Genomic DNA, 26,731 nt, shown 5'->3' with positions numbered 1-26,731 from the left:
GGCAGGAAGGGTTTTGGAGCAGCTGAGGTTGTCCGCTGGCCCGCGCTCACAGAGCGGTCTGCTGTAACTCGTTGTGCTCCCTTTCAGCGGCCAGCGGTGCTTTTATTCCTCCCTGCTCCTCGCGGTGAGGTTTGCAGGCAGGAGCAACACGTTTGGCCAGGCTCTGGCGTGGGGCAGCCGGGGGGTGTGCCCGCACGCGGCCGTAGTGGGAGCCGAGCAGGGGAAGGTACGGCCGGGTGTGGGCACGGCCAATGGCGGCCAAGGCGGGCAGCAGGGTGCGGGGGGCGTCGCGGCCGCCGCGCTGGGGCCGCCATGGCGCCTGGCGCCGCTTGCGGCCGGGTCGGGCAGGCGCCATCGGCCGGGGCGTCCGGGGCGGCTGCGCGAGCGTCCCCCAGGCAACGGCATCCCCCTGGCAACGGCGTCCCCCTGGCAACGGCGTCCGGCTGGGATCGGCGTTCCCCTGGCAACGGCGTCCCCATGGCAACGGCGTCCCCGCCCCCCGCGGAACTGCCTCCGGTGACGTCACGGGTCCGCGCGACCAATCGTTGGAGGCGGCTGCGGTGGGGGCGGCGGGCGGAGCCAGGGCCTGGGGCGGGGCCTGGGCGCCCTCGGGGGCGGAGCGGAGCAGAGCGGCGGTGTCGCCGCCCTCCCGGGGCGCCTGCTCGTTGCGGGGCCGAGTCTGCTTGTGGTCGGCGGGGTTTGGCTGCGGGGGAGCCGGGGCGTGCGCATTCAGCGCCTGTCAGCGAGGCCTGGGAGCGCGGCGGGCCGCTGGCAGGTGACAAGTGTCTGTGCGTGTCGTGGTGTGTGCCAGAGTGGGGGGTGTGGGGAAGGGTCTAGGGTGGTGGAGGTGGGAGAGGGCTGTGCGTGTGAAATCCTGTCATTTCAGTTAAACCGCGTGTTCTCTGAGGTAACTCTTGTATGTTTGTGTTCAGCGATGAAGTAGCTGAGAGGTTTTGAAGCCTGTGGCCGGGGGAGGCGTGGCAGTTTCCTGCGCTGATGGGAGGAGCAGGGAAAGTGGCCAGTGTTACTGCTGTTGTGTGCGGCATTTTGTGGCGTAAAGGCGGGGGGGTGTGCGGAGGGTCTGGAGACGGACACGGGCGGGGGTTTTCAGTAGGAAAGCGGCCGTTAACGGCATCTCCCCGGCAACGGCGTTCCCCCCCGCCCCGCACCCCCCCCCCCCGCAGAACTGATTCCGGTGACGTCACGTCCGCGCGACCAATCGTTGGAGGCGGCTGCGGTGGGGGTGGCGGGCGGGACCTGGGCCTGGGCCTGGGCCGCGGCGCCCTCGGGGGCGGAGCGGAGCGGAGCGGCGGTGTCGCTGCCAACTCAGGGCCTGGCAGCGAGGCCTGGGAGTGCGGCGGGCTGCCGGCGGGTGACAAGCGCGCCCGCGTGTGTGTGTGTGTGTGTGTGTGTGGCGCGTGGTGTGTGCTAGAGTGTGGTGTGTGTGGGGAGGGTTGTGCATGGTAGTAGGGTGTGGGCGGTGTAATTTTTCTTGGTAGGGAATAGCCTTATTTCAGTTAAAGTCTTTGTACTAGGAGGCTCGTGGTTTGTGTTTGTCGTCAGCGATGAAGTACCTGAGAAGTTTTAAAGCGGGTGGCTAGGGGAGGGGCATGGTAGTTTCTTGTGATGAGAGGAGTAGAATATGCAGGAAGCGTTATTTCTGTTACATAGGGCATTTTGTGGTGTAAAGGGGGGAGGGTGTGGGGAGGGTACAGAGCTGTCCTGAGCTGAGAGAAGGAGATAGGTGGGTGTTTTCAGTAGGAAAACTGCCAGGTTGTGCAAGATGTTTTCTTGGTCTGTTTTCCTTGCTTGGAGAAGGCAGTGTTGCCTCAGCATTCCGAAAAATGCTATTTCTCAAAAACGCTGTTGGAATCTGGCTCTCTTTTCTGTCCTCTGTACCTCAGTGGAGAAAATGGAAACTGTTTCACTGTGAAGAGGTGACAGTGCTTATGCAGTTTATAAGAGGAATATTGTTTTGGGTTTTTTGTTTTTGTTTTTTGTTTTTAAACCACTGAAGCTCATTCTTAACACTACACACGATTTGGTACCTCAATGTGAAGTCCTTTTATGTAATTTCTTTTTGCTTTTTTACTTTTTTAAAGGTCTTGTACAGAGTGAGAATCTAACTGTATATAAATTTTCAATCTTTAACTTTCTTTGTGTGCTTCCTGTTGCAGACAATGGCGGCAGAACAGATTTCTGCAGCTTCGCTCCTCGACAGGACTGTGAAGATTAGGAGGGAGGCTGAAGAGCGGAAAGTGGTCTGGGCCTGGGGCCTCCTTAATATGTCTGTTGGGGGGATGATATATACTGACATGTATGTTGATTGTTATATCTGACTCAACTAAGTAAAGCATTCTACTTTGTATATGCTTAAATATTTCATAGGACCCAGTTACTGTTAAATTGATCGCTTCTTCCTTTTCTTTTTAGGACTGGAAAACTTATAAGTTCCTATTACAACATCGCATTTTGGCCGCTCTGGTATATTGGTGAGTTGTCACAGCATATGAATTAGTTTTAGGGAGGAGGGAAGGTTTCAGCCTTCATTCTTCTTGCTGGGGAAAGCATTTTTAAGGTTTGGGGTTTTTCGTTGTTGTTGTTGTTTTTTAATAACCAAGCTTCATTTTGTTTTCCTTTATCCCTTTTGGTGCTGTTGGAATTTCATCATTTTAGTGACAAGTAAGAAAGAGGGTGAAGAACAGGTTTCCTACCTTAAATGTGTTTAATGTGTGCAATAAGGCTTTGGGGAATAGTTGAAATAGTAGCGCTGTGTTGTATTGTAGGGCTGCAGGACATTTCCAAATAATCAAATTTGGTTTCAAATGAGTAGGCTCAAAAGTAATTGTATCTAATACTATTAGCGGATGAAAAGGAAGAAGAGTGAGAGCAATGTCAGGTAACGAGTGACAGAAGGTTTGGCAGAAGACACTTGATAAATAGCATGAAACTTCATTGCAGTGCTTTGTATCCTGTCTGGAAAATACCTTTCGCTTTTACAAATACATATTGTAGCAACAGAAATGAATTTCAATATAGAAAGGAAATTTATCTCTAATGTTTCTTGCATGAAAAGGAGAAGTTGTCTTACGTCCGTGCTCAGACTGGCAGTTATTGGTAGCCCTAACAATAAACTATTCTTGATTTGTGTATAAACTTGTTTTCTCAGATCATTTACTGTTACTCCTGTTTATGGTGCCTAGCATGATAAAAACCTTTGTGTTTGTTCTAGAGCTTGCGCTTGTATCCCTGTTCAGTCTGAATGCCTTATTTGATTTTTGGATGTACTTCAAGTACACAATGGCACCAACTACCTTGGTCATGACTCGTAGACAGCAGATCCTTCTAGGGATGCAGAATGCAGGTAGGTGTTATAAATTATAAATACTTTTTTTAAAGATGATATCTTTCTCAAGCCCATGAATCTTTAGTGAAGTGAGTTCTCAGTTACCTCATCTGACAAGAGCGGTAAGATGAACTAACTGCAGCCTATAAAAATTCAAAATAAAAGTGATAAATTGATGAGCAATTAAGGGGAGAAGTGGAGAGGAAGCAACCAATACAAAAGGAGAGTGGGCTGTTAAAGGGCAGTGAGAGAGTCTTAAACTTTATGAAGCTGGACAAGGAATTTGTAACCTATAAATGGGATTGAGAACAAGGCAGAGTGTATAGGTTTGTATTTAAATTTGGTATCCTACTATCATCATACTGACTGGAGAGAGCCAAATTAGAAAGAGAAAAGAGACCTTAGTGTGCAGTCTGAAAATGACAGGCTAGAGAGCAGTTGCTCTGAAAAGTTCCGAACGTCTAAGTGATGTTGTAAAATATAGAAAAACTTGGCAGAGTTTGAAAATACAGCAAAAGCAAGGTGCTAGTACAATGTGTTACATACTACTAGGCTGCCTCCAGAGAAAGAGCGGCAGATACGGGAGTAGGGTTATATCACCGCAGCTGAGGAGTGTAATATCTGGGTTTGCACAGGTAAATGAGACATTAGATGTGCTAAAGACACATGAAGCAGGCAGGTAGAGTAGCTGACCAAATAAGTTAAATAATTGCCTCGGGCTATGCAAAGGTGCTTGGTAGAATTTAACTGAAATTTTAAATTGTAGAATTTGTATTGAATTATGATCACGTGTCCCAGTTTTCTGATTTTTATGTCTTTGGGGTTGACTGCTGAATCCTGTAGGGGTCAGACTAGAATAGTCTTTTTAGTGTCCTAGAATTTCCTTAAGGGAAGAGAGTTGTGTATGTGTGTTTTGCTGTGTATTTAAAGTGAGGAGGAGAGTTCTGGGCTGCTGCATGTACAGTGCTGATTGTGGGTTTTTTTGCTTATTGCAGCGGTACAAATAATTCCAGCACATGAGCTGGCAGCGAAGAAAGTCCCTTCTTCTACGCCTTCTCCTAGAGTCCAGGGTCAAACTGTGCTGAGTTACAGCCCATCCCGGCCCTTCAGGGCCAGTCCAAAGTTTACTTCTGGTTGTATCTCAGGGTACAGCCCTCAGCGGCAGGCTCTGTCAAGCAACAGCGCTTCTTATAGCAGTGCTTTAACCTATTCACCAAGCAGCAGCTACAGTAAGGTAATGACCAAGGTGGCTTCAAGGGGAACGGTTTGGCTTTGCTTATCGTGTCCTTGTGTTGTGCTGTAAGCCATTGGAGGTGTGCGGCCGGCAGTGGAGGGTCCTGTGTGTGTGTTCGCTTTGTTTGCAAAGCAGATGAAATTTGTCTTGTCAGTATTCATCCTCTTTCCCTGGTGTTAATTTATTTGTTTTAGAGTAGCTAGTTTGTTTCAGAGCACAGCAAAAATAAGAAACTAGAATGTAACTACAAAATAGCAAAAACCTTCCCCCAAACGAGAGCATATTTTATAGCAGCAATCAGCAGAGTAATCAATTCTTATGTTGAGTCGATCTATTCATTTAGTTTATAAAGTCAAAATGGAACTCTCACTTTCCTCATGTGACACAACTGTTTGCTTTTGTTTCCCAAAGCTTTCCAGCTTCAGCTCTTCTCCTACTGGTTCACCATATGCCTCAAGTGTTGGGCCAGTGGAAAGCACCGGGCTAAGGTCTCGTTGCCACTTTTCACCAATGCGGTATAATTCCCGTATGAGTCAAGATGATGAAATCACAGACCGCAAGTCACTGCAAAAGTACCTTCGAAGCGAAGAAGAGAAACAGCGTAGACTTCAATTGGGTACGTAAATAACTTCATGTAGCCTGAAAAGCTTGGCAAGGAGGGGATGTTGGTTTTATTGATGAGGAGTGGATGAGAAAAGTTGGAAAAGATTCCTGCACAGAAAGAGAGCTGCTGAAGTACTAGTCTATATTATAGATATATTAATAATCTCTGTAGCATTTGTTGTGTATAGTGGACTACAATGAGTTGAAGGGCTTTATCACCTCGATGAGAGGGATATTTTGTGGAGAAGGCAGTTGAGCTAAAGGTGGTGAATTACCTGCAGGCAGTTTTTGTCTGGGATAGGGACAGTGCCTTATTAATATAAAGATGAAATCAGTGTTTATGCAGACAGATTTTGGTGTATGTATTTATGATAATTCATGAGCACATCTCTCCTGTCAAAGCCTTAATATAGTGACCTATTGCCTGCAGTGTTGCTTCTGTGATTACTTGGTGATAATTTTATGGCTGTTCAATGTCATTTCAGCAAGTTCATGTTCCAGCTCTCCTTCCAGCAGCCCAACCTTTTGGAACTACAGCCGTTCCTTAGTAGAGCAAGCACAGGTGCTGAGAAAGTACCAGTATCAGGTGGCTTGCATGCCCCAAGCTCCATCAGCACACAAGGACGAAGCTCGTCTGAGCTCTCCACTGACTGCAGAAGAAGTAAGCTCAGCACCAAAGGAGCCAAGAGAGAAAAACAGGGCTCTAAAATATGTGGCTCCATCCAAATGTGAACTCCGTCAACAGTGCTAGAAAGGGAGAAATCCTATAGCATTTCACCATCTTCATACAGCTTTAAAGACTTTTTGCCACAAGGGGTATACATTTCAAATTCCGGACTGTAAAATTTTACAATTGTAAAATTGTAAAATGATTTCTTCCTTGGTGAACAAGGTACCTGTGTTTAGGTGGAAAAGTGACTCCTGAGAGAATTTCAGGTTTCATGCTTTGTGGTCTTTGTAATTAACTAATACTCACCGTGTAGGCCACGGTGGAAAGCTGGAAACTTCTGTTGGTTTGGCCAACTGTTCAGAATTATTTTATCTGAAGTTGTTTAATATTACTGTGTGTCTGAGAACAGACAGACTTTGAGTTCAACTCAAGAATGGTGGTTGCAGAACTTTTTTTTACCATTTTGTACTCCGGATAAAATAAACTTGTGACATAAAAAATGACTGGAAACTGACCTGTACCTAATGTAGTGAAATAGTTGAAGGTGTGTAAAATTGTTCTCCTTTACATTTGTGTCTGGAATAAGTCTGATTCAAAAGAATGTCATTAATGTAGCTTTTAATTAAATTTGATCTGTTTTCTTTATGTCGTACATTAACTTAGTCTACCCTGCAACTTGGACCAATTTTATCCTAACAGAGCAGGGAACGCAAAACTGTGCGTTTGGACTCACGGGAGATTTAGTGTACTGTGGAAAGAGAGTAGGAGAGTAGTATGGTAAGCTACTGTAGAATTCACATGATACAGCCATTAGATGAGAGTTCTGGAACAAATGCAATTTGAATTATGTGCTGTGGCTGCAGTCAGAAAACGTCGTAGGCCCTAAAAACTCTTTAGTATTCTGTTAGGTTGCTGTATGTAGGTAATAATGTTCTTTCCATAGGTTTGGGCAAGGGTGATTGTGAATCGACGACAGCTTGATTACCTGGATTCCTGGACCGCTAGGTTCAGAAGTGTAAGTCCGGTCCCTATGAACTGCCTGTTCTTGCTGTTAGAATAGGTACAGCAGAATGAAAAAGTACCTCAGTGCTCCATGTATACCTAAGGAAGTGAAAAGAATTACATATTTGAGTCTATTTGAGGATTAGGGTGGGCTTGGACATGGAGACTAGAACAGCATGCTTGTAACAAAGAAGTATTAGGACACATTTTCAACCTGAACTTTTGCACTTGCTGACCTAGGTGTTTTCTGTTCTGAAAACTTTACAGCTGTAAAGTTCACCCACCTTTGAATGAAGACACGTGCATCTTAACACACAGTGGATGTGAAAAGACTTGTTTTTTCTTTCTACAACCCAATTTTCTGAATTTTTTCTGTTTTTTTTCTCCTGTATTTCAAACTCCTTCTGGACTCAAATAAAGCATGGGAAATGCCAGCCCGTTGACTTTTTCCAACAGCCTTGAGGAGTGTAATAAAAAAACAAAAAGAAAATTTTGGTCTTAGGCAATTGCTTTAGCAGAGGAAATACAATCACATACTATGACAAAATAATTTGTAAGCCTAACTTTGAATTACCCCTTCAGTCAGCAACTATCACGTATGTAGTTCTTCTAAGTAGTGGGACGAGTGAAAAGTAAAAGATTTCTATGAGATGTGGGGTTATGACTGTTCTGTACCAGATTCCTAAGCATCTGTTCATAAACCTACAGGCAGCTTGGCTTCAGTTCCCAAATCGTGTCACATACAAGTGTCACATATTGTGTTTATCAGGCCCTTCATTTCCTGAAAGGGTTTTGAGAGGGAGTGGACCCATGAAAGTTTAAATTACCACTATGAGTGTCATGCAGTGCCTCAGAATACCCCTTTTCTCATTGTTCAGGAAAGCTTTATCAGTATCACTGCTTTCTGGAGATTTGTTTTCCCAAGTCCTCTATAGTGAATTTTTGGCATTTTAGAGGGTCTTTCTAGAGCCAATCACCCCTATCTAAATTGATGCTCTTAATTACTTCTCCTCCTTGGTTGACTTCAAAGTTCCTGTTGTTAAACTCCTTTGTGATTGTAACAGTGATGCTGACTAGAGAGTAAACTAACATTTTTGTCACATTCTTGTTGCTTCTAAGCTTTTTAATTTTTGCATTTCTCTTTCCTAGTGGATTAATGAGACTATTTTAGTGCCACTTGTACAAGAGATTGAGTCTGTGAGCAGTCAGCTGAGAAGAATGGGGTACCCAGAAATGCAGGTTGGAGGTATGATGATAGAGTAACTGGGGGGTTCGCTGTGGTGGTTGGTAGCAGGCCACCCCATAGCAGGGCACTGCATAGGTAGTATAGCAAACAAGTCTGCTAAGAATTACAGTTCCGTTTCCTGTTTGTATTGGTGTGATCTTTGCTTCATGTAATGCATTTTACTAAACTGGAAGGATTCTTCATAGGATTTCTGGAAATACTGATAAAGGCATGCTGATGCTGCAATAGCATAAAATTCTTAAGCCTCTTGTTTCCTCTGAATTCATTCCTGGAGAGTTAAAGGCTCAGATTAACATCCTTGTATCTTAAACTGTCAGAAAACTATCACACGTTGCAAGGATGGTTGCCTGTCAGCCCTCTCTGTCTACGTTAGTAAGTGTCTTTCCAAACTTCCTTAAAATCAGCTACTTCCTGAAAAACCTATTGCTGTTACTTCCTTAAATTGTAACCTGCTATCTTGTCTGAAAGCAAACAGGCCACAAAAAGTTTTATGAAAACTTAGATGTGATACATTGTATCCAAATATTGTTTAAGAACTGAGAAGTCATCTTATGACTGTGATAATAATAAATCTATAGACCTAGGAAGTATTTATTTATTTATTTATTTTAACTTAAATTAATTCTGTTATCACAGGCGATTAATCGTTTGCATTTAAGATCTAAGATCATTTTAAGGTTAAGATACATTAAAGTTTATTTATTTATTTATTTTAACTTAGAATAGTTCTGTTATCAGAGATAGGCTATTAATCGTTTGCATTTAAGATCTAAGATCATTTTAAGGTTAAGATGCATTAAAGATTATTTAAGTACTAGGTGTAGCACTAAGTGGGGCTGGGGAGGATAATCTCAGGTGGATTTTGGAGAGCTATGGGCATTAGAAGAAAAATTTTTTTTTTTGGCCTGTTTGTAGTCTGTCCTCAAGATCTGCATCTGTTGTGGTGCCTGTGAAAAACTGATCACTTACTGACCTCATCTCCACCTTGCTGCCCTCCTACTGCTCTTTAAAATGGATGTTACTTCTTCCCTTTTTCACACCATATGTTTCTGTTTTCTTATGGAATGCAAGCCCTTCAGATAAGGGTCTGTCGTCTTTTGCGACCGCACAGTGCTGCATAGCGTTTATGTTCTGTGGTTTAAGGGAGACAGCTAGTACTTCACTGGGATTGGAAACAAACATTTGGAGTATTGGATAAGCTGTTAACTGTGTATAAATCTTAGTAAATTATCTTAGTAAGTTACCTTAGTAAATAGTGAGACAAAAAAGCCAGTTCCTCCTTGTAACAGTGCATTTGTTAACGCCTTGTAAGGGAGAATGTTCAAATTTCTGTCGTGGATGCAGATGTCGTGCTGGCTCTTGTCGCATGCAGAAGCCAGCATCAGCAATCTGAAACAAGCAGCGCTTGTTAAAGCTCCAGTCATGCCAACTCTGTACGCCTTAATGCAGTATTTGGATATTGCAGCGAACCAAGAGTATTTGTTTGAAAGGATCAAAGGTATGTGGTCTACCATACTGACTTTAAAACGTTTCCGTTAGCTGGGTCAAGCGTCGGTGGTGTCAGATACCCCGTCAATTAAGAGGTTTGAACTACAGTCACAGCGGGGAGAAGAGCTGCTTTTCAAGTAGCAGAGGTAGTTTTTGCAACTTCCTCTTTTCAGACCGATGTAATGATGTGGGACTTGGCATGGAAGTTTTTATTTCTTCTCTCAGTTTGGGGTGTGAAGTGTCCTATTTAATTCCTTCATTAATTACCAATAAAAAATACCTTGTAAACTCCACTCCCCTAACTTTATATATTCCTTAGTTTAATTTTTCCTATTTTGTGCACTGAAAATACATGCAGTGTTCTTGAAGCTAGTGTTAAATATGTCCTTCTTGCACCTTCAACCTCCAGTAGCTGAATAAATTTTGTTTTTTCAGAGCTTTCTCAGGGAGGATACATGAGCTCATTCCGATGGAACAGAGGAGGAGATTTCAAGGGCCGTAAGTGGGATGCTGACTTGCCCACTGACTGTGCTGTAAGTTTTCAAAGAAGGCTTAATATAACTTCCTAAAGTGTGTCTTTCAGGGTAGATTTTTGTGTGTGGTAGCAATTAAGTCTTTTGAGGAACATGGTCAAAATCCTGTTTGCCTCACGATCCTGATATTCTCATTGTAGTCAGTGAAATTATGCAAGGAATAATGCCAATGGGATTGGACATTATGCAGATCACAAAAATGCGATTTCATGTCTTAGTCTTAAGCCAGTCTCTTATTTAGACTCACCTGAGATGTCAGTCAGGTAACTGTTTTGGGAGCAACCTGACAGAAGGTTGCGGATTTGTTAGAGCAATATTCTTACCTTATTAAAAAAAAAAAAAAAAAAAAAAAAAGTCTGCTTTAACCAAGTTTCTCATGCAAGATGAACCTTAAAATTTTCCTTTGCTGTAATGGTTAGAAGAACAAACGGATTATTAAGTGGCGTGTCTTGATGTTTATTTAATTCAGTAATATTTCTTGAGAGATCCACAGGGATTACATTATCTTACTTGAGAACAGACTTGTAGTCATGCTTAGCCAATTAATGCAAAAGGTCAGGAGAAAGCACTTCAGTGAATACAGTGACTTGAAAATTCAACTGAAATAGTTAAAAGAAAGGCCACAAGATAACCCAGGGAGTGGAGAACAAGCTTCACGTGTGACTCTTCAGTTGAACTCTGTATTTGAAAGGAGAGTTCAGGTGATTTGATTCCCTCTATAGATGTTCAGTTACTGGGGAGAAGCAGAAAGAAGATTCATATGCAAGTTTTACAACCTTGCTGACAAAGATGCAACAAAATTGAATTGCTGGAAGCTAAAGCTGAGCAAAATCTGTCTTGAAATAAGATTTAATTTTCTAGTTGTGAAGATGACTAAATATTTGGGACTGACAAGCTGGGAAGCAGCTCTAGCTATCTTGGTAGAGAGCAAGCTGAGCAGTTTGAAAGTATTAAAGACCGTAACACAGACCATCACACCCTGAATTCATTGTCTTTTAATGAAACCAGCTAAGAGAGGTAGTATTGGACAATGTACTAAACTTGTAAAGATTCTGGGAAAGAAGTTCTGATATAACAGATGAAATTAATATTAAACATTGTCTCGAAGCTTTGGCATTAACTTAAGACAATAAGTGCCAAATGAAGAGTTTTTAACGGTAATGTTAGTCTCATTGCATGCAACTTAAAGCAATAATTTCCGCTAGACCTTTTGAGGCTTTGGGCATTTAGCCCATAGAAATTCTTCTGTCTGCCAAACAAATCCTATGTTGAACACAGGAGGTATCATACTACAGAGTAATTTGGTCACGCTGCACCCAAAGAATGTTGAGAACTCTACTGTAAGAGTTAAAACACAACATGCAGTACTGCGATTTTCTCGCTGTTAGCTAAGAAGATACTTGTTCTAGGACTTTCTTCCAAAATGTTGAGAGCTGGTAAGATTCATGAGCAGTCCAAGTTTGTCCATTGATTTTGTTTTGCCATTTTTGACAAGAGAGGAGCAACTTGCTGGGTAAGTGTAGTGTTTGGAAAAGTTGTCATTAGATCGGATCGGCCTCTCTAAGCCAAATCTTTGCAGCTAGCGTAGAAACCATCATGAAATCAGGTATCTTGTAGTTTGTCCTATACATGCTATTCAGATCTGTGACTTTGCAAATTCTGTGAGATGTGAAGATAGTTACTTGTATGTCAGGAGTTCAGTTCACATGCAGCACCTTTTTAACGTGTTGTGACTGAAAGGGTTTCATTTACAGGAAGAATAAACTTGTCTTGACATCTGTGGCGTGCCCTGGACCATTGAATTCAGTGCTCTAAGTGTTAAGCTGCCTTGGGCTTCTAAACATGGTGGGATTAATTAAGTCCATGATGCAGCAACAGACTCTCAAATACCCTAACTAATGTCTGAGATTATGGAAAGAAAGCTGCTGTCCTGTCAGTCTTCTTAATGATACTAAAATGAGATTTGTTTTTATTTGCACAGATCCTTATGCACATATTCTGCACTTACCTCGATGCCAGACTGCCCCCTAGCCCCAAATACCCCGATGGCAGAACCTTCACTGCCCAACACTTTGTTCAAACACCAGATAAACCAGGTATTGGCATTCTTGGACTGCTTGTTTAGCTGCTGTTTCCTGCTTGAATCCCATCAGCGCTCTTAAAATCCCTATCTTATTTTAAAACTTTAATTCACAGACATTACAAATGAAAATGTATTTTGCATCTACCAAAGCAACATCAGTCCACCCCACTATGAGCTGATCTACCACCGCCAGGTCTACAATCTGCCCGAGGTATGATCGCGTTAGTTTTTTCTGCTGTCAGGAAACCTTGAGCAGACCTGATCTGTTTCTTTTTCATTCTTCCTTTTCCTTTGGAACTAGCCACATCTATTGAATATGTAGGCTGGCTCGGTGCAGAAAGCAAATGTTACCACGATCTTTGACCATCGTGTGGTATTTAGTCTGCTGCTGAATGATAGCTTCAGTGCCTAACTTAGGTACATCAGTGCCCAGGCAGCAGCTTCCTCTTGTTGTTTATTTTCTGATGATTTATTCTAAAATCCTAATTTATGTAAGCTCTGAGGTGTGTTGCTATTCCTCAGTGCCAACGAGACTGATGCTTGTCTGTAAGAGTTTTTGGAGGGAAACATCTAATCTCAATATCAAAATACTAGACTTTTCCTGTACATCTTGATTTTATTATTGAGCCCCGATTGTGACTTGATTTTCTGATTTCAGAAAAGCTCTTTTAAAAAGCATTTAAAAATATTTGAGGGTGATAATCCATCTAGAAAACAAGCTTGGTCTTTTTCTGGTGTTTGCCTAATTGAAAGATAAGAATTGAGGCAAAACCCCAGCAGTCTAAGCTGTAATACCATTTCGCGAGGTCTCTGTTATAGTTTTTTCTCATCTCTGATGATATAACAGGCCAACAGGGCTCGCACTGCAGTATATGTATCTTGCAAAACGTTTTGAAGGAAAAATTGTGCTGCTCCACCTAAGATCAGGACAGGGGATGACAGTTGTTTTAAATAAGACATTCTAAGATATTATGGTTGTTTGCATGTGATTTCATTTCCAAGTTTTTTTCTCTTCCTGTGGTATTCAGGGCAGAAACAACATGTTCCATACATTGCTTATGTTTCTGTACATCATAAAGACAAAAGAATCTGGGATGCTTGGGTAAGTGTCAAACGTTCCATATCATTGCGCTGCGCACGAGATCTGAGCAGGAGCTTTCTGTTTTGAAATACCGTAACTGAAGTTGCTATCATAGGACGATACTGATGGAATTAAAATGCTCTTCTCATTTTAAGTAATGGCAGCCTTTTTACAAAATCATGTAAGTTTTGTGTGCACGAGCATGCAGGAAATGTTTTGTGCTTTTCTTTGGTCTTGTGCTGGCTGAAAAATCCTGTGGAGTCCATGCTGCGGAATAGTGGCCTTGGCCAGACAACCAGGTTGCTACCTTCTTGCTAGAAGTACTGTGCTATTTATAAACAGGAGACAGACACTGCCATAGTGCTGTAATCTCTTGTTTTTGGCATAACAAGAGGAGTTTCGAGTGCACAGTGAAAGCTGCACTGACATAAAAGCAATGTCCGGACTTTTTTGTTCTGAAAGAGCTGTCTTTAATCGAGGTGAAACACGATACCTACATAAATGTTAAATTGCTGATGTGTGGGATTGGCAGTTTTTCTTGTAATGAAGATTTGTTTTAAATAGGAGCTTTAACTTACTTGTGTCTTATCGTTATAATGCTGTTTTTGCAGGCAAGTGAATTTTGGTGCATCAGGAGTCAACGTTCTAGGGGTGTTTGGAGAGTAACATCTCTAGCAGGACTGCAGCTCAGAAGAACGATCCTGCTTCTCCGACAAGACGAACTGAGCAGCATCGTTTCACTTGTTGCCTTGAATATGGACTATGAAATGGGATAATTTAAACTCTGCTTTATGGACAGAGGGGAAATGTTTGTAATTTCTGTACAGTTTTGGGGAGGATACTCTGTAAAACGTTTTATTGTTTTTTACTGATGAAATGTATCTAAACAGGAACTCCAGGCAGGTCTTTTCTATTTGGCTCCTCACCTTAACAAATCGTATTTAAACCCCCCTTGCTATTTCTGTTGCATTTACTCTTCAAGCACTCTAAAGAGCTTAACTGCCCGCAGGGCTCAGCAATGAACCCGCGCTTGCCGCGTTTGAGGGTGGAATGCAGCAGCGCAGCTGGGACGTGTCTCCCGCAGTTGTACCCAGCCGCTCGCTGGCGAGCAGTCCCTTGAAAAGACAGTTACTGCAACGCGGCCAACTGCCGGATTCACAAGATCCAAGAGATTCCAGACGGGCATAACAGGCGCCAAGTTAGCGCTTACACCGATTTTTGGTTAATTTAATTAGATGCGATCTGAAAGGATGTTGTCTTTTATCCCTGCTCATTGGAATAATTGGATTTTGTGACCTCTCTGGATGCTTCAGGTGTCTCCACCGCAGATATAAGGGAAAGAGAAAACTTTTTGACTTGCTGGTTTCAGTAGGTGTTTATAAGATAGATTTAAACCAAAACAAAATAAGCATACCATTCAAATGTGACCATCTTACGAGACAGAAGATGTTGTGGGTGATTGAGTACGACTAGAACGTTACCCTGCCTTTGCTTTTTAATTTTTTAAAAATTCTTTTATTTCTCACGTTAGCTTTTCTGCTAGCAGCTCCTTACTTTTAGGGCCTTGCAGACTGGCATGTGGCTTCAGCATCCCTGCATGAAACCAGAGTGGATACACCTGCGTGGGCTCATCCCAGGAACTTCGGGGAACATCCCGAAGTTCCTGCTGCCTCGCCAGAGCGTGCCCAGAAATGGCTTTTTTCTCTTTTTTTCTCCTGGGGGCGAGCGGCCGCCGCCTGGCCAGAGCCTCCAGCTTCTCGGGAACGAGTCAAGCTCTGGGGCCGCCGGCCAAGCTGCGGTTCCCGTTGCAGTGACGGTCTCAAAGCTCGGGCAGCAGTGGAACGTCCCCGCTGCGGAACGACGCCTGCGCGAGCGTCTCACCACGCCTGCACGTGCCGCCGTTCCCCTTCTGCGGAATTGGCTTTTGGGGGAAAACACTTGCCTTTGTTTCAAAGAGCAGGCCCTGCTTTTAAAGGGGGGGAAGCCATTGCAAATTCAGGCAAATCGAAAAGGGGGTTAGAAGTTGATGTGGTTTATTTTTTTAAACAGAGGGGTAAAACTGCGATACTGTTGTCCCAAAATCTGGGTTCTGTTACCCGATGTGCAAGCAACCAATAGACACACAGGGTCGAGGTATTTGTTTATTTCATTTCTGCGCAGAGATGGGGGCTAGCTGGTAAATCCACAAAGCTAGCACACCTCCTCCCCCTCTCATTCTTGATTTACACACGCTTTCCAGGGAGTATTTTATACAAATCTTTCTATTGGTTACAGTTTCGTTAACTCAGGTAATTGCTCTGCGCTTGCGCTTTCACATTCTTGTTAATTAGCATAGGAAGCAAAGAAGAGGCGGTAATATCATTATCATGTCATTTCCATCTCATTATTCATTTAGGGGTGTGAAATTTAGTATGTTAATAAGCCTTAATGAACCTAAGGTCACTTCTGGGATATTCTGCTGTTTTTGTCTTACCTACCCCTCGCAATCTTCACAGCGCTGTGGTTTCATGAAGGTTATTTAGCTGGAGCTGGTTATCCTTTGCAGTACTGTTTTTCTCTCTCCCTTGTCCTTGAGTCTTGTTAACTATTTGCAAGGTTTTTTCTCACAGTATTTCTCTAGCAATTCCCCCCTCTGAGACTTGTTAATATCACTTATCTAGCAAGTCTCATTTAAACAACTTCAATTATTCTTACATGGATGTTAAGTTAATTCTAAGTATTTCCCATGGCATGGGTAATCCAGGAGATTTGGGGAATAGAGAAGCAAATAGTAATATCTGAGTCACTTTTTCTGAAGGCCCGTATAAGCTACAAAATCAGGTTAGCTCTACCAATGAGCGTGCATAACAAAGTTAACAATGTCCTCATTTTCCATCTTAACTCTATAGCAAACAAATTAAATTAAACAAATCAATATTCTTGTAAATCAGCTCTATCTATAATTAACAATACTATCAGAATGCAAAATAACACCTAGTAACACTTAAGAGCACTCTATTTCCATATAAAAGAGTTCAATTTTCCAAGTGCAGTTCATCACTTTTGTAACTTCTGTGTTCTTCTCTTGGGAGCTATCTTGTGGGTGTGGCAGTCCACGAGTCATTCAAAGGTGCCTTCTGTATTCGGGAATAGTGGGTCCAGGAACTTATTCCCTCCACCTTTACTGCAGTAGGAGTTGTCAGAAGCACCAGGTAAGGTCCTTTCCACTTTTCTCTTAGTGGTTCTTCTTTCCATGTCCAAATATGAACTAGATGCCCAGGCCTGAAGTCATGCACAGGGGAGTCCAATGGAAGGGGGGTACGTTGATTAAGGTACCTATGTAAAGATGTTAGTACCTGAGACAAAGACAATAAATACTCTCTCAACATTTCTTCCCCTCTTACATGCATTTGATCACTTCGTCCCCCTATTTCATTAATTGGGTAAGGTTTCCCGTAAAGTGTTTCAAAAGGGCTTACTCCCTCTTTTATTCTCAGGGTTATTCTTATTCTCATCAAGGCCATTGGTAATACATCTACCCATTTAAGATGGGTTTCCTGACACAGTCTTGAAATATGTCTTTTAAGTGTTTGGTTCATTCTTTCTACCTTACCGCTAGACTGGGGTCTCCACGGAGTGTGTAATTCCCATTTCATCTGTAAAAATCTGGATGTTCCTTGAACCACCTCTGAAATAAAATGAGGTCCATTATCTGAGGATATACCTTCAGGAATCACAAATCGAGGAACTATCTCTTTTAGTAAAATCTAAATTACCTCTTTTGCACGATTGGTGGAGCATGGGAAGGCTTCTGGCCAACCAGAAAATGTATCTACCAAAACAAGTAAATATTTAAACCGACCACATTTAGGCAATTGAGAGAAATCGATCTGCCAGTGTTCCCCTGGGGTTAATCCTCTTCTTAGTTCTCCCATAGGTGGTTTCTTCTGAATTTTGGGGTTAGTTGCACAACAGGTGGGGCATCTCCTTACAATAAGGTCAGCATTTGATAGCATCTTTGATCCCATGGCGTATCTTTTTTACGCTGCTTATCATAGCATCTGCTCCCATGTGAGTTTCTTCATGCAGTCTCTTGAGGAGCACTTCCATCATTTTGGCTGTAGTTAAAACTTGTCCATTTGGGGTGACTCACCACCCTTTAGCATTTTTTGTACATTCTAGCCTTTATGCCAACTGATTTTCTTTGTCTGAATATTCAGGAGGTCTCACCTGTATTTTTCTATTGGGTAATAAAGCCCCAATCACCTGTCCTGCTAGTGCTGCCTTTTTGGCTGCCATATCTGCTCTCCTGTTTCCTTGTGCCACTTCACTATTTCCCTTCTGGTGGGCTTTGCAATGCATTATAGCTACTTCTTTGGGTTCCACTATTGCTTTGAACAATCTTAATATCTCTTGTCCATACTTGATATTACTTCCTCGAGAATTTAAGAGCCCTCGTTCTTTCCAAATCGCTCCATGAGCGTGAACTACCCCAAAAGCATACTTTGAGTCAGTATCTATATTTACTCTTTGGCCCTTTCCGATTTCAAGGGCTCGTAAAAGGGCAATGATTTCAGCCTTTCTTGCTGAGGTGTTTTGTGGCAATGGTTTAGCTTCTACTTCTTTCCACTGAGTCACTACTGCATATCCAGCCTTTCTCTCTCCATTCTGTACAAAGCTGCTACCCACAGTCAATGTGCGGGCCTCTTGTATTAATAAAGACGGTGGCTGCTATAGCCTGGAGGCAGGCCGGCCATCCTTTACTTACTTTGTCTAATTGTTTAGAAAGATATGCCACCGGTCTTTTCCGGCTCCCAAGCATTTGGGTCATTACTCCCGAGGCCACCTGCTGCCGCTCATGCACATACAATTGAAAGGGTTTAGCCATATCTGGGAGTCCCAGTGCTGGAGCTTCCGTCAATTTCTTTTTTATTTCATCGAAACTAGCACGGCATTCTGGGGTCCGCTCTAACCATTCTCCCGGACCCTTTAGGGCTGCGTATAAAGGTTTAGTTATCAGCCCAAAATTAGAGATCCATATACGGCAAAATCCTGCCATTCCCAAGAATCCCCTCAGCTGTCTTTTTGTGCGGGGTCCTGCAATTCGGCATATAGTCTCTTTTCTTTCCGCTCCTAGTGCACGGTCTCCTTTTGATATTTTAAATCCAAGATATTGGACTTCCTTCTTCGCAATCTGAGCCTTTTCCTTTGAAACACGATACCCGGCAAGTCCCAAACAATTGAACAGACTCACTGTCGCCTCTAAACATATTTGCTCTGAATCCACTCCACTCAAAATATCATCCACATACTGTAAAAGAGTGACATTTTTGTTACCTTCCTGCCATTGGGCTTGTTCTTTGGCCAAGATCTCACCAAACAGGATAGGGCTGTCCTTGAATCCTTGAGGAAGGACCGTCCAGCATAACTGCTCCATCCTCCTCGTAGTGGGACTTTCCCATTCAAAGGCGAAAATTGTCTGGCTTTGTTCCTCTATAGGAATACAGAAAAAAGCATCTTTAAATCTAGCACTGTAAAACAATTGTTAGTCTCAGGCACCGAGGCTAAAAGAGTATATAGGTTTGCCACACTTGGATGGATATCTTTTGTTATTTGGTTCACTGCCCTCAGGTCCTGGACCAGTTGATATTCTTGGGAGTGCGGTTTCCTTACTGGCAGGATTGGTGTATTGAATTCAGACTGACACTCTCTAAGCAAGCCATATTGCAAGAAGGCATTAATTAGGGGTTCCAATCCTCTACGTGCTTCTAGCTTGATAGGGTACTGATGCACCCTAACTGGCTTCGCTCCTGGTTGCAGCTCTATTTTGACCGGAGTTGCGTTTTTTGCTTTGCCTGGCTTTGTTGAGGCCCAAACCAAGGGAATCACCGCATCCAATACACTTGAAGGGATACTTGCACTGTTATCGTCTGGAGCCGATCCCATCAAAAGGCAGATTTGTGCTCTCCATGCCGATTCTGGAGGGCTGTGGAGCTGCATGGAACTCTCAGAAAAGGTCACCTGCGCATTCAGTTTGCATAGTAAATCCCATCCTAATAAAGGGAGGGGACACTCTGGCTTATAGAGAAATTCATGAGTCAATTTAGTACCTCTAATCGTGCACTCCATTGGTTGCAAAAATGGCCTCAAAGCTTTCCTTCCTGTAGCCCCAACAATGGTGGTAGCAGTCTTACTTAAGGGTCCTTTACAAATAGTTATCACCGAATGAGTGGCTCCACTATCTAATAAAAAATCTATAGTTTCATTCCCCAGCTTTACTGGAACCAGGGGATCAGCTGAGGAAATTCTGATTTTCTCCCCTGGTCCCCTTCATTCCATATGTGACTCCTCTCACATAATTAGGTCGGTGTTTGCTGGGCTCTGTAGCTTTGTTATCCTCCTTCGATTGGGACATTCATCTTTCCAGTGCCCTTCCTGCCTACAAACTGCACATTGATTTGGACCCAAAGCGGGTCTAGGGAGGCCTCCTCCTGGCCTCCCTCCCCTTCCACCTCTTCCTCCTCTGTTACCTCTCCTGCTTCCCCTGCCCCTGCCTTGGAATTCATTCCTCTGGACAGCTGCCAGGAGAGATGCTTGCAGTTTCATTCGATTTCTCTTGTTCTCTTTTCATCTTGATTATTCTATACCTTATACGCTATTTCTATCAGCTGTGGAATAGACATTCCCCCAGCTCCATCTACCTTCTGCAGCTTCTTTCTAATATCCTGAGCTGACTGGCCAATAAAGAGCATATTAAACAGCCTTTGATTCGCTTCCTCATTTGGATCCAGGTCTGTCCATTTTCTGGCACTTTCGCATAATCTTTCATAAAAGGCCGAGGGATTTGCTTCAGGCCCTTGCTTTACTTCATACAGTTTTGATGCGTTCTTTGGTTTCGGAACTCTGTACCGAAACCCGTATAAGATTAGCTGTTGATACTGCCTCAATAGCTCCCTACCCCCACTCCTATTTGGATCCCACTCTGGATCCTTTCTGGTGCGTAAATAGACCTCAGGTTCCCCCTTTCTGTCCCTTCTCTCACCCTCTTCTTTTGCCTTAGCAATTACCAGCCTCCTTTCTTCTCCCGTCAGGAAAGCATTCAACAGCGCCTGCACATCTCCCCAGTTCGGATTATGAGTTATCATAATAGTCTCCAAAAGCTGATGCAGCTTCTCAGGATTTTCCCTATATGATCCAATAGACTGCTTCCAGTTTAGTAAATCCGAGGTTGTAAAAGGAACATGTACAAATACTGGCAGCCCTTCTGGTCCCACCGCTTGTCTCAAAGGAGCCTGTAGAACAGGTTGTTTCCGTCTCCTAGTTCGGCCAGAAATAGGGCTGGACTCTTGGCTTTCTAGCGGGGGGGCCGATGCTTCAACTGCGGTGGAATCGTTTCCACAAGAGGGGGGCACTGTCAGTAGTTGTACATCCTCCTGCTCCTCTCCATTCAGAATTTGTCTGTTAGCACAATACCCGCTCTCTTCCTTCTTTCCTACTGCAACCATTACAGATTCCTCCTTACTTATAAGTTCACATTCCCTCTGAATTTCTGCTTCCCTATATAGTGACACAAAAGCCTCCACATAGGGTATCTCATCCCACTTCCCCTTCCGGCAACAAAACAGCAGTAACTGTAATATAGTGTTATAGTTCAAGGTCCCATATTTTGGCCATTTCTCATCACATTCCAGCTTATACATTGGCCACCATTGATTACAACATCTTTTCATTCTTTTTTTTTTGTCATCCGATCTCCTCCAAAAATATTCCAGTGTTTCAAAATACAACCCAAAGGGCTACAGGGAGGAATCATGGATTGGCTTGATCCCATGTTAATTACCTAGAAATACCAACCTTATTACCTAGAAATACCTTTTTTCCCGTACCTTTGTGTGCACTCAGCTCTGACCCCTCTGGCCAATTTAAGGCAACCTTTGCCGAGTGTCTATGTGTGACATAATCCAACATAATCTTCCGTGGAAGTAGGTAAATTTTATACTCACCAATCCAAAGATTCACTCCCCTTTCACCCTGGCACAAATATCTCTGGTCGGCGTTGCACCTTTGAGCCTCTTGTCATCCCAACTTCGGAGGGAGGTCGGAGGACTCCCCAATCAACACGTCGGTGCATCCTGGAGCTCGATCCGATCCAGTCTGCTGTCGGGAACGGCAAGATGATCCGGGCAAGGCCTTCTGGCAAGTCCCATCTGGGTCGCCAAACTGTTGTCCCAAAATCTGGGTTCTGTTACCCGGTGTGCAAGCAACCAATAGACACACAGCGTCGAGATATTTGTTGATTTCATTTCTGCGCAGAGATGGGGGCTAGCTGGTAAATCCACAGAGCTAGCACACCTCCTCCCCCTCTCATTCTTTGTTTATACACGCTTTTCAAAGAGTACTTCATGCAAGTTTTCCTGTTGGTTACAGTTTCATTACCTCAGGTAATCGCTCTGCGCTTGCGCTTTCACATTCTTGTTAATTAGCATAGGAAGCAAAGAAGAGGCAGTAACATCATTATCATGTCATTTCCATCTCATTATTCATTTAGGGGTGTGAAGTTTAGTATGTTAATAAGCCTTAATGAACCTCAGGTCACTTCTGGGTTATTCTGCTGTTTTTGTCTTACACACCCCTCGCAATCTTCACAGCGCTGTGGTTTCATCAAGGTAATTTAGCCGGAGCTGGTTATCCTTTGCAGTACTGTTTTTCTCTCCCCCGTGTCCTTGAGTCTTGTTAACTATTTGCAAGGTTTTTCCCACAGTATTTCTCTAACACCAACACCCCTGCTGATTCCTCAGGCTGGTTGTGCCCTCCTAGGCACTAACAGCAGCCTTGTGGCCACTGGTGGCCTCTCAGGTCTTGAGGCCCAAGTGAGCTCACTAGCAGAAGCAGCAGCAAGGTTCCTCCTCCTGGCTTCCAGGTGGGTGGGGCTGGAATCACCTCCCTGTCAGCACTGACACCATTTTCCTGCCGCGACGCTCCCGGGTGCAAGGCACAAGTGCCCTCACACTCAGCATCAAAGCCTTGTGCCTACCAGTGGCCATGCTGGGCTGCACTGGAGGGTTTTCCACTGCAGGAGGACTGAAGTAGGGGACACAGAACAGATCCAAGAGCAATGTGCTCAGTGCTAAGAGAACGCTGAAAACGCTACATGTCTGTAGCAGGACGAGAATGGAAGGGAGCAGAGGGACTGCTTTGGCTAAAAGGCAGCACCTGACTGGAGCAAGACCACACGTGTGCTTCCATACAAAATACTTAGGCAGCTCCATCAAGCTGCAGAAGAAAGGTTAGCCAGTTGGTTACTCGCACGAGAAGGGACATGGACTTTACGGTGCCAGACAAGCTCCGTATCCCTGCAGGCTTGTTAGGGGGAACTGCAGTGTGCCTAGCAACTTTTGAAACCCCTTGGAGTTTAGGTTCAGCCTGCAGCAAGGATTTCTCACTGCCAGACCATTTAGTGGGAAACCATTACTGTGCTGCGTAAAGCAAATATTTTTCACCAGCTTTGCATAGTGTTTTGTTCCAGTCACATCCTTTCTGCTCAGAATATCACAATGCCTCTGTATTACCCTAGAAAGTGGCATTTGCTGAAGATCCTTCAGTAGATGTGTGGAGGCCAACACATGTACTTCCAGCTTCACCTGCACCTGGGAGAGGGGGAAAAAAAATCCAGTGTTAGTATTCCAGAACACGTAGCCCAAAGTGTTTGTGGAAATAAATAGTACATGGGATTGGACGGTGCAAAAATGTAGAGAGATGTAAAGCCCTCAGAGGAAATCAAAATGAAAGGGGCCCACACAGAGGAAGACATTTGATTTTTTGTGTTTGATTATCACTCAACGGGCTCTTGAAAGAGAGTGAAGGAAATTCCACTGGATATCCCCATCAAAGGGATGGGGCCGAACTCTTTTCACTAGTGCCACGCAACAGGACAAGAGGCAATGGGCACAAACAGAACCAGCAGAAGCTCCGCCTCAATATGAGGAGGAATTTCTTTCCTGTGAGAGTGACCGAGCACTGGGAGAGGTTTCCCAGAGACATTGTGGAGTCTCCTTCTCTGGGGAGATTCAGACCCTGCCCGGATGCAACCCTGTCTAACATGGTCTAGGTGACCCTGCCTGAGCAGGGAGGTTGGACTAGATGATCCCCTGAGGTCCCTTCCAACCTTACCCACTCTGTAATTCTGTGATATGCCCCACACATTTTCAGAAAACCCACCGACCATATCTACTTACACCATTGGCCAACCTGGACCCCTGCAGGTCTCTCTGTCTCCAAGTGTCCCATCTTCCTTCAGAGCTCAGAAAGGCAGTTTTATGGAGGACAAATCTTTTAGCCGCTTTCTGCTGAGCCTTCTCGATGGAGATGTATATGCATACACAAACACACACACAGGTACCACTTGCCCTGTCGAAACATCCTTTTTTCCAGGGAAGCTCCTCTACAGGACTATGTAAACCAACCAAGAAGACCCTCAGTGTCTTCCTGCATCGAGCACAATCAGATAAAGTCTCAAAAGCCAATAAATGACATCATTGCTCCCAGTCAGCACGCGATGACATTCAAAAATGCTAGTGTTAGGCAATAGGTTTGTGGACACGCCAGCAAGTGTTAAAAGCTGTAGAGAAACAAATCACCGTGCTGGGTGAGGAAAAGATCCTGGAGCAAAAAGGACCTCTCTGATGAGCTCCGTGCTTTGAAATAGGTCCTGTCACAAAGCAGGGACTCCAGAGGAACCAGTTTGCCCTCCTCCTCCGCCCATACCTTTCCTTTGTCAGAGCCTGGGAAGCACACTGCATACACGAGTGGAAGGCCCACATCTCCAGTGGATCTGAGGAGCTTTCCTTCTCTGACAGCAGGCAAGCTGACTCTTCCCATGTGCTTGTGCAAATGGTGCCCTTAGGAGTCACAGTTGTCTCAGTGTGGCAGGGGACACTGCCGGGGAGTTCTTGTTTTCTTCTTGAAATTGTATGAGTAAAGAGAAAAGCAAGAACTCAGCCCCTCCAGGAGCGCTCCTGCTGAAGGTGGCAGCCCAGCATGCCAAGAGGCCCACTTGCCTTCTGAGGCCATACTTGAAGACCAGGCTGAGAAAATTGTGGGCTTTCGCTGAGGACTTTGGCTCCCCAGTATGGCTTAAGGCCTTTGTGATGAGGAGTTCCCGCACCCTTTTCCAATCCAAATCATGCTCCCATACGGGCAGCTGACTCTCTGCTGTGACAAACGTGGTCTGGAGGAAAACGCCAGCCCAAGATGTCTTTCTGCCTTGCTTGCTTCTGGTAGGGATCAATCTTTTCAAACAAACCAAAACCAGAACCACTCATTCCTCTCCATGTTTTAGGCTCCCCAAATAAGAGCTACAGAAGGACCAAAGCACAGGGAATGGCTGGGCAATAAAGTGCCAGAGGGTATTTGCTGCAGGAGGAGTGAGGCCTGTTGGGGAGAAAATGACCACATCTGAACTTTGCATAGACCGGGGCAGGCTGTGAGCTAACAGCTCTTGGTCAGGAAGGAGAGGCAAGAGAGAGGTCGCTGAAAGCCGAATCTTCTTGCCCTGCAGAGGTGAGAAGAAGGCCAGCAAAAGTGCTTTGAAGAGGAAGAGAGAAGCCAAGCAAGGAGCCGCATCTGGCCCTGCCACACATTGACGGTGTGCTTTCAGCCCAAGGTGGGGGTGCGCTTCTGGAAGGACAAAGCAGGCAAAGGCTTTGTGGCTCCTGCCTCTGGCTGACGAAGCTCCCAGGCCCCAGGCTGCTGGAAGAAGACCCTGTTGGGGCAATCAGTGCATTTTTGGCTGTTCTGTGCCTACTTGCTGCTGAGGCAGCCTGTGCTGAAACACCATGTGATTGGAGCCAGTGCTCTCTGCTCCTGCTCTGCAAAGCTGTTGGCCTAAGCCTCTTCACTCCCTCGGCATCCATGGCAAAGCCATCAAAGGACGCCAGCTTCGGATGAGATCAGTCTAATGCCTCGTGTTTCCCAGCACTGGAGCTCTGGCTCCCTCCGCTTGCTGCTTAGTTTGCAAGAGCAACCTCTTTTTGTCTCTCAGAGTTCTACCTTTGAAGGGCAGGCTTGTTCCATTTGTCTTCCCCTCAAGGATGAGAGGTGCAAGAGCAGAAAAATCTGGCAGAAAATAGGACGCAAGCACAGAGCTGAGGAATGAGCCCAAAGACAGCAAAGGCCTCTTCTCCCACTGCGGGCTGCAGCTCTCGGAACCCTGGCCTCAAGTACTTCGTGAGCCGCAGTCTGCAAGCAGAACCTCCGTGTTTCCTTCTCTGGAGACATTCAGAAGCTGCCTGGTGTGATCCTGTGCAGTGTGCTGTAGGTGACCCTGCTTGAGCAGGGGGGTTGGACGAGATGATCTCCAGAGGCCCCTTCCAACCTCCACCCTTCGATGATTCTGTGATGGGCGCTTTCTCTCGCAGCTCCTGCTGTGGGGGGAATGGAAAATGCGTGGAGGACAAAGAAGGTAGAAGCTGGTCTGAGGTGCAGATCCTTACCGAGGCTTGTCAGTCTGCAGAGAGAAGGGGACTGCGTGCTCATGAAGTGCTGATGAAAGTCTCCCTGAGCAGGCGCTCAAGCAAAGCTCCTGCATTTGCAGATGCGCACGTACCAGATGGAACGATGAAGCCTGGTCCTCCAGAATCGCCATTGCTAGTGAGGGGCCGCAGGCTTTGCCCTGACTTGGGCTTGCTGGAGTGTCAAGGTGGAGCAGAGTGGCACTTGGAGGAGGCTCTCCTTCAGCAGCTTAAAGGCCTGCCAGCTTTCCTGAGCTCCTTTGCCCTTCTGAGCTGCCTCCCCTGTCGTCCCCCTAGCAGGTCTCAGCAGAAGGGGAAGCCTGCTCGCCTCAAGGCCAGCCTCTGGGCTCTGCTGCCCTCCTTCCTACCTGCCCTCGGTCTCTGCAACTCCACTAGTTCCCGGGTGCTACAGCCCAGGTGGCCATCGACGCTGCTGGCACCAAGGCTCCGGGGTGGCCGCTTCCCCTTCTGGCCCTGGGCACCCGCCTTCTTCCCCTCACACCTGCAAAAGCCCAGCACTCAAGGGCACCCAAGACACACACAAGAGCTGGCAGTTCCCTCCCACCATGCAGCCAGCACTGGGCCCCAGCAAGGGGGGCCCAGGCTCAAGCACTTCCTCCCCTCAGAGGCGTACAGCAGCTTTTTCCTCCTCTCCCCACAGGCCCCCTGGCCCCAGGACATGCGTTGGCCATGGCACGGCCCTCTCCATGCCTCTCCCCGGCACCAATTAGACGCAGCACACCCCTAGGCCACAGCCACCGCAGCTGCAGCTGCAGCCAAAGAGCCACAGCACCACCGCGGCGGAGAGCTGCCCTGGCAGCAGCCCCTGAGCCCTGACTCCTCAGCTCTGCTCTTCAGGACTCCCCAAAGCTCCCACACTGCAAACGGATGAGCTCACCGCACACCCAGCCAAGAGGCACCCGACTTGGGGCAGTTGGTTTAATTCAGCTTCAGAGA

The 26,731-nt window shown here is 45.1% G+C and overlaps 1 protein-coding gene across 1 annotated transcript; it reads left to right on the top strand.

Annotated features, from left to right (window-relative positions):
• Positions 1 to 251: 251 nt before the first annotated feature.
• On the top strand, positions 252 to 13,952 carry LOC134154707 (transmembrane protein 209-like). The gene is made up of 15 exons (XM_062601387.1): positions 252 to 339; positions 2,191 to 2,317; positions 2,434 to 2,492; positions 3,233 to 3,364; positions 4,342 to 4,580; positions 4,992 to 5,200; positions 5,673 to 5,844; positions 6,797 to 6,868; positions 8,005 to 8,101; positions 9,474 to 9,599; positions 10,025 to 10,122; positions 12,104 to 12,218; positions 12,319 to 12,416; positions 13,234 to 13,307; positions 13,898 to 13,952. Exons 1-15 carry the CDS (start codon positions 252 to 254, stop codon positions 13,950 to 13,952), a joined length of 1,761 nt encoding a protein of 586 aa, XP_062457371.1.
• The last annotated feature ends 12,779 nt before the right edge of the window (positions 13,953 to 26,731 follow it).

The sequence above is a fragment of the Rhea pennata genome, unplaced genomic scaffold (assembly GCF_028389875.1).
Source record: "Rhea pennata isolate bPtePen1 unplaced genomic scaffold, bPtePen1.pri scaffold_33, whole genome shotgun sequence".
In the NCBI taxonomy this organism is placed as follows: Eukaryota; Metazoa; Chordata; class Aves; order Rheiformes; family Rheidae; genus Rhea; species Rhea pennata.
The sequence above is the reverse complement of the archived record's forward strand: the minus strand, read 5'-3'. Positions and strand labels throughout refer to the sequence as shown.

Bases quoted from the DNA above. Each gene is read 5' to 3' on its own strand.
- LOC134154707 (XM_062601387.1), top strand. From the start codon at position 252: ATGGCGGCCAAGGCGGGCAGCAGGGTGCGGGGGGCGTCGCGGCCGCCG. The intron at 2,318-2,433 runs GTATGTTGATTG...TTTTCTTTTTAG, and splicing joins GGGATGATATATACTGACAT to GACTGGAAAACTTATAAGTT. The intron at 9,600-10,024 runs GTATGTGGTCTA...TTGTTTTTTCAG, and splicing joins TTTGTTTGAAAGGATCAAAG to AGCTTTCTCAGGGAGGATAC.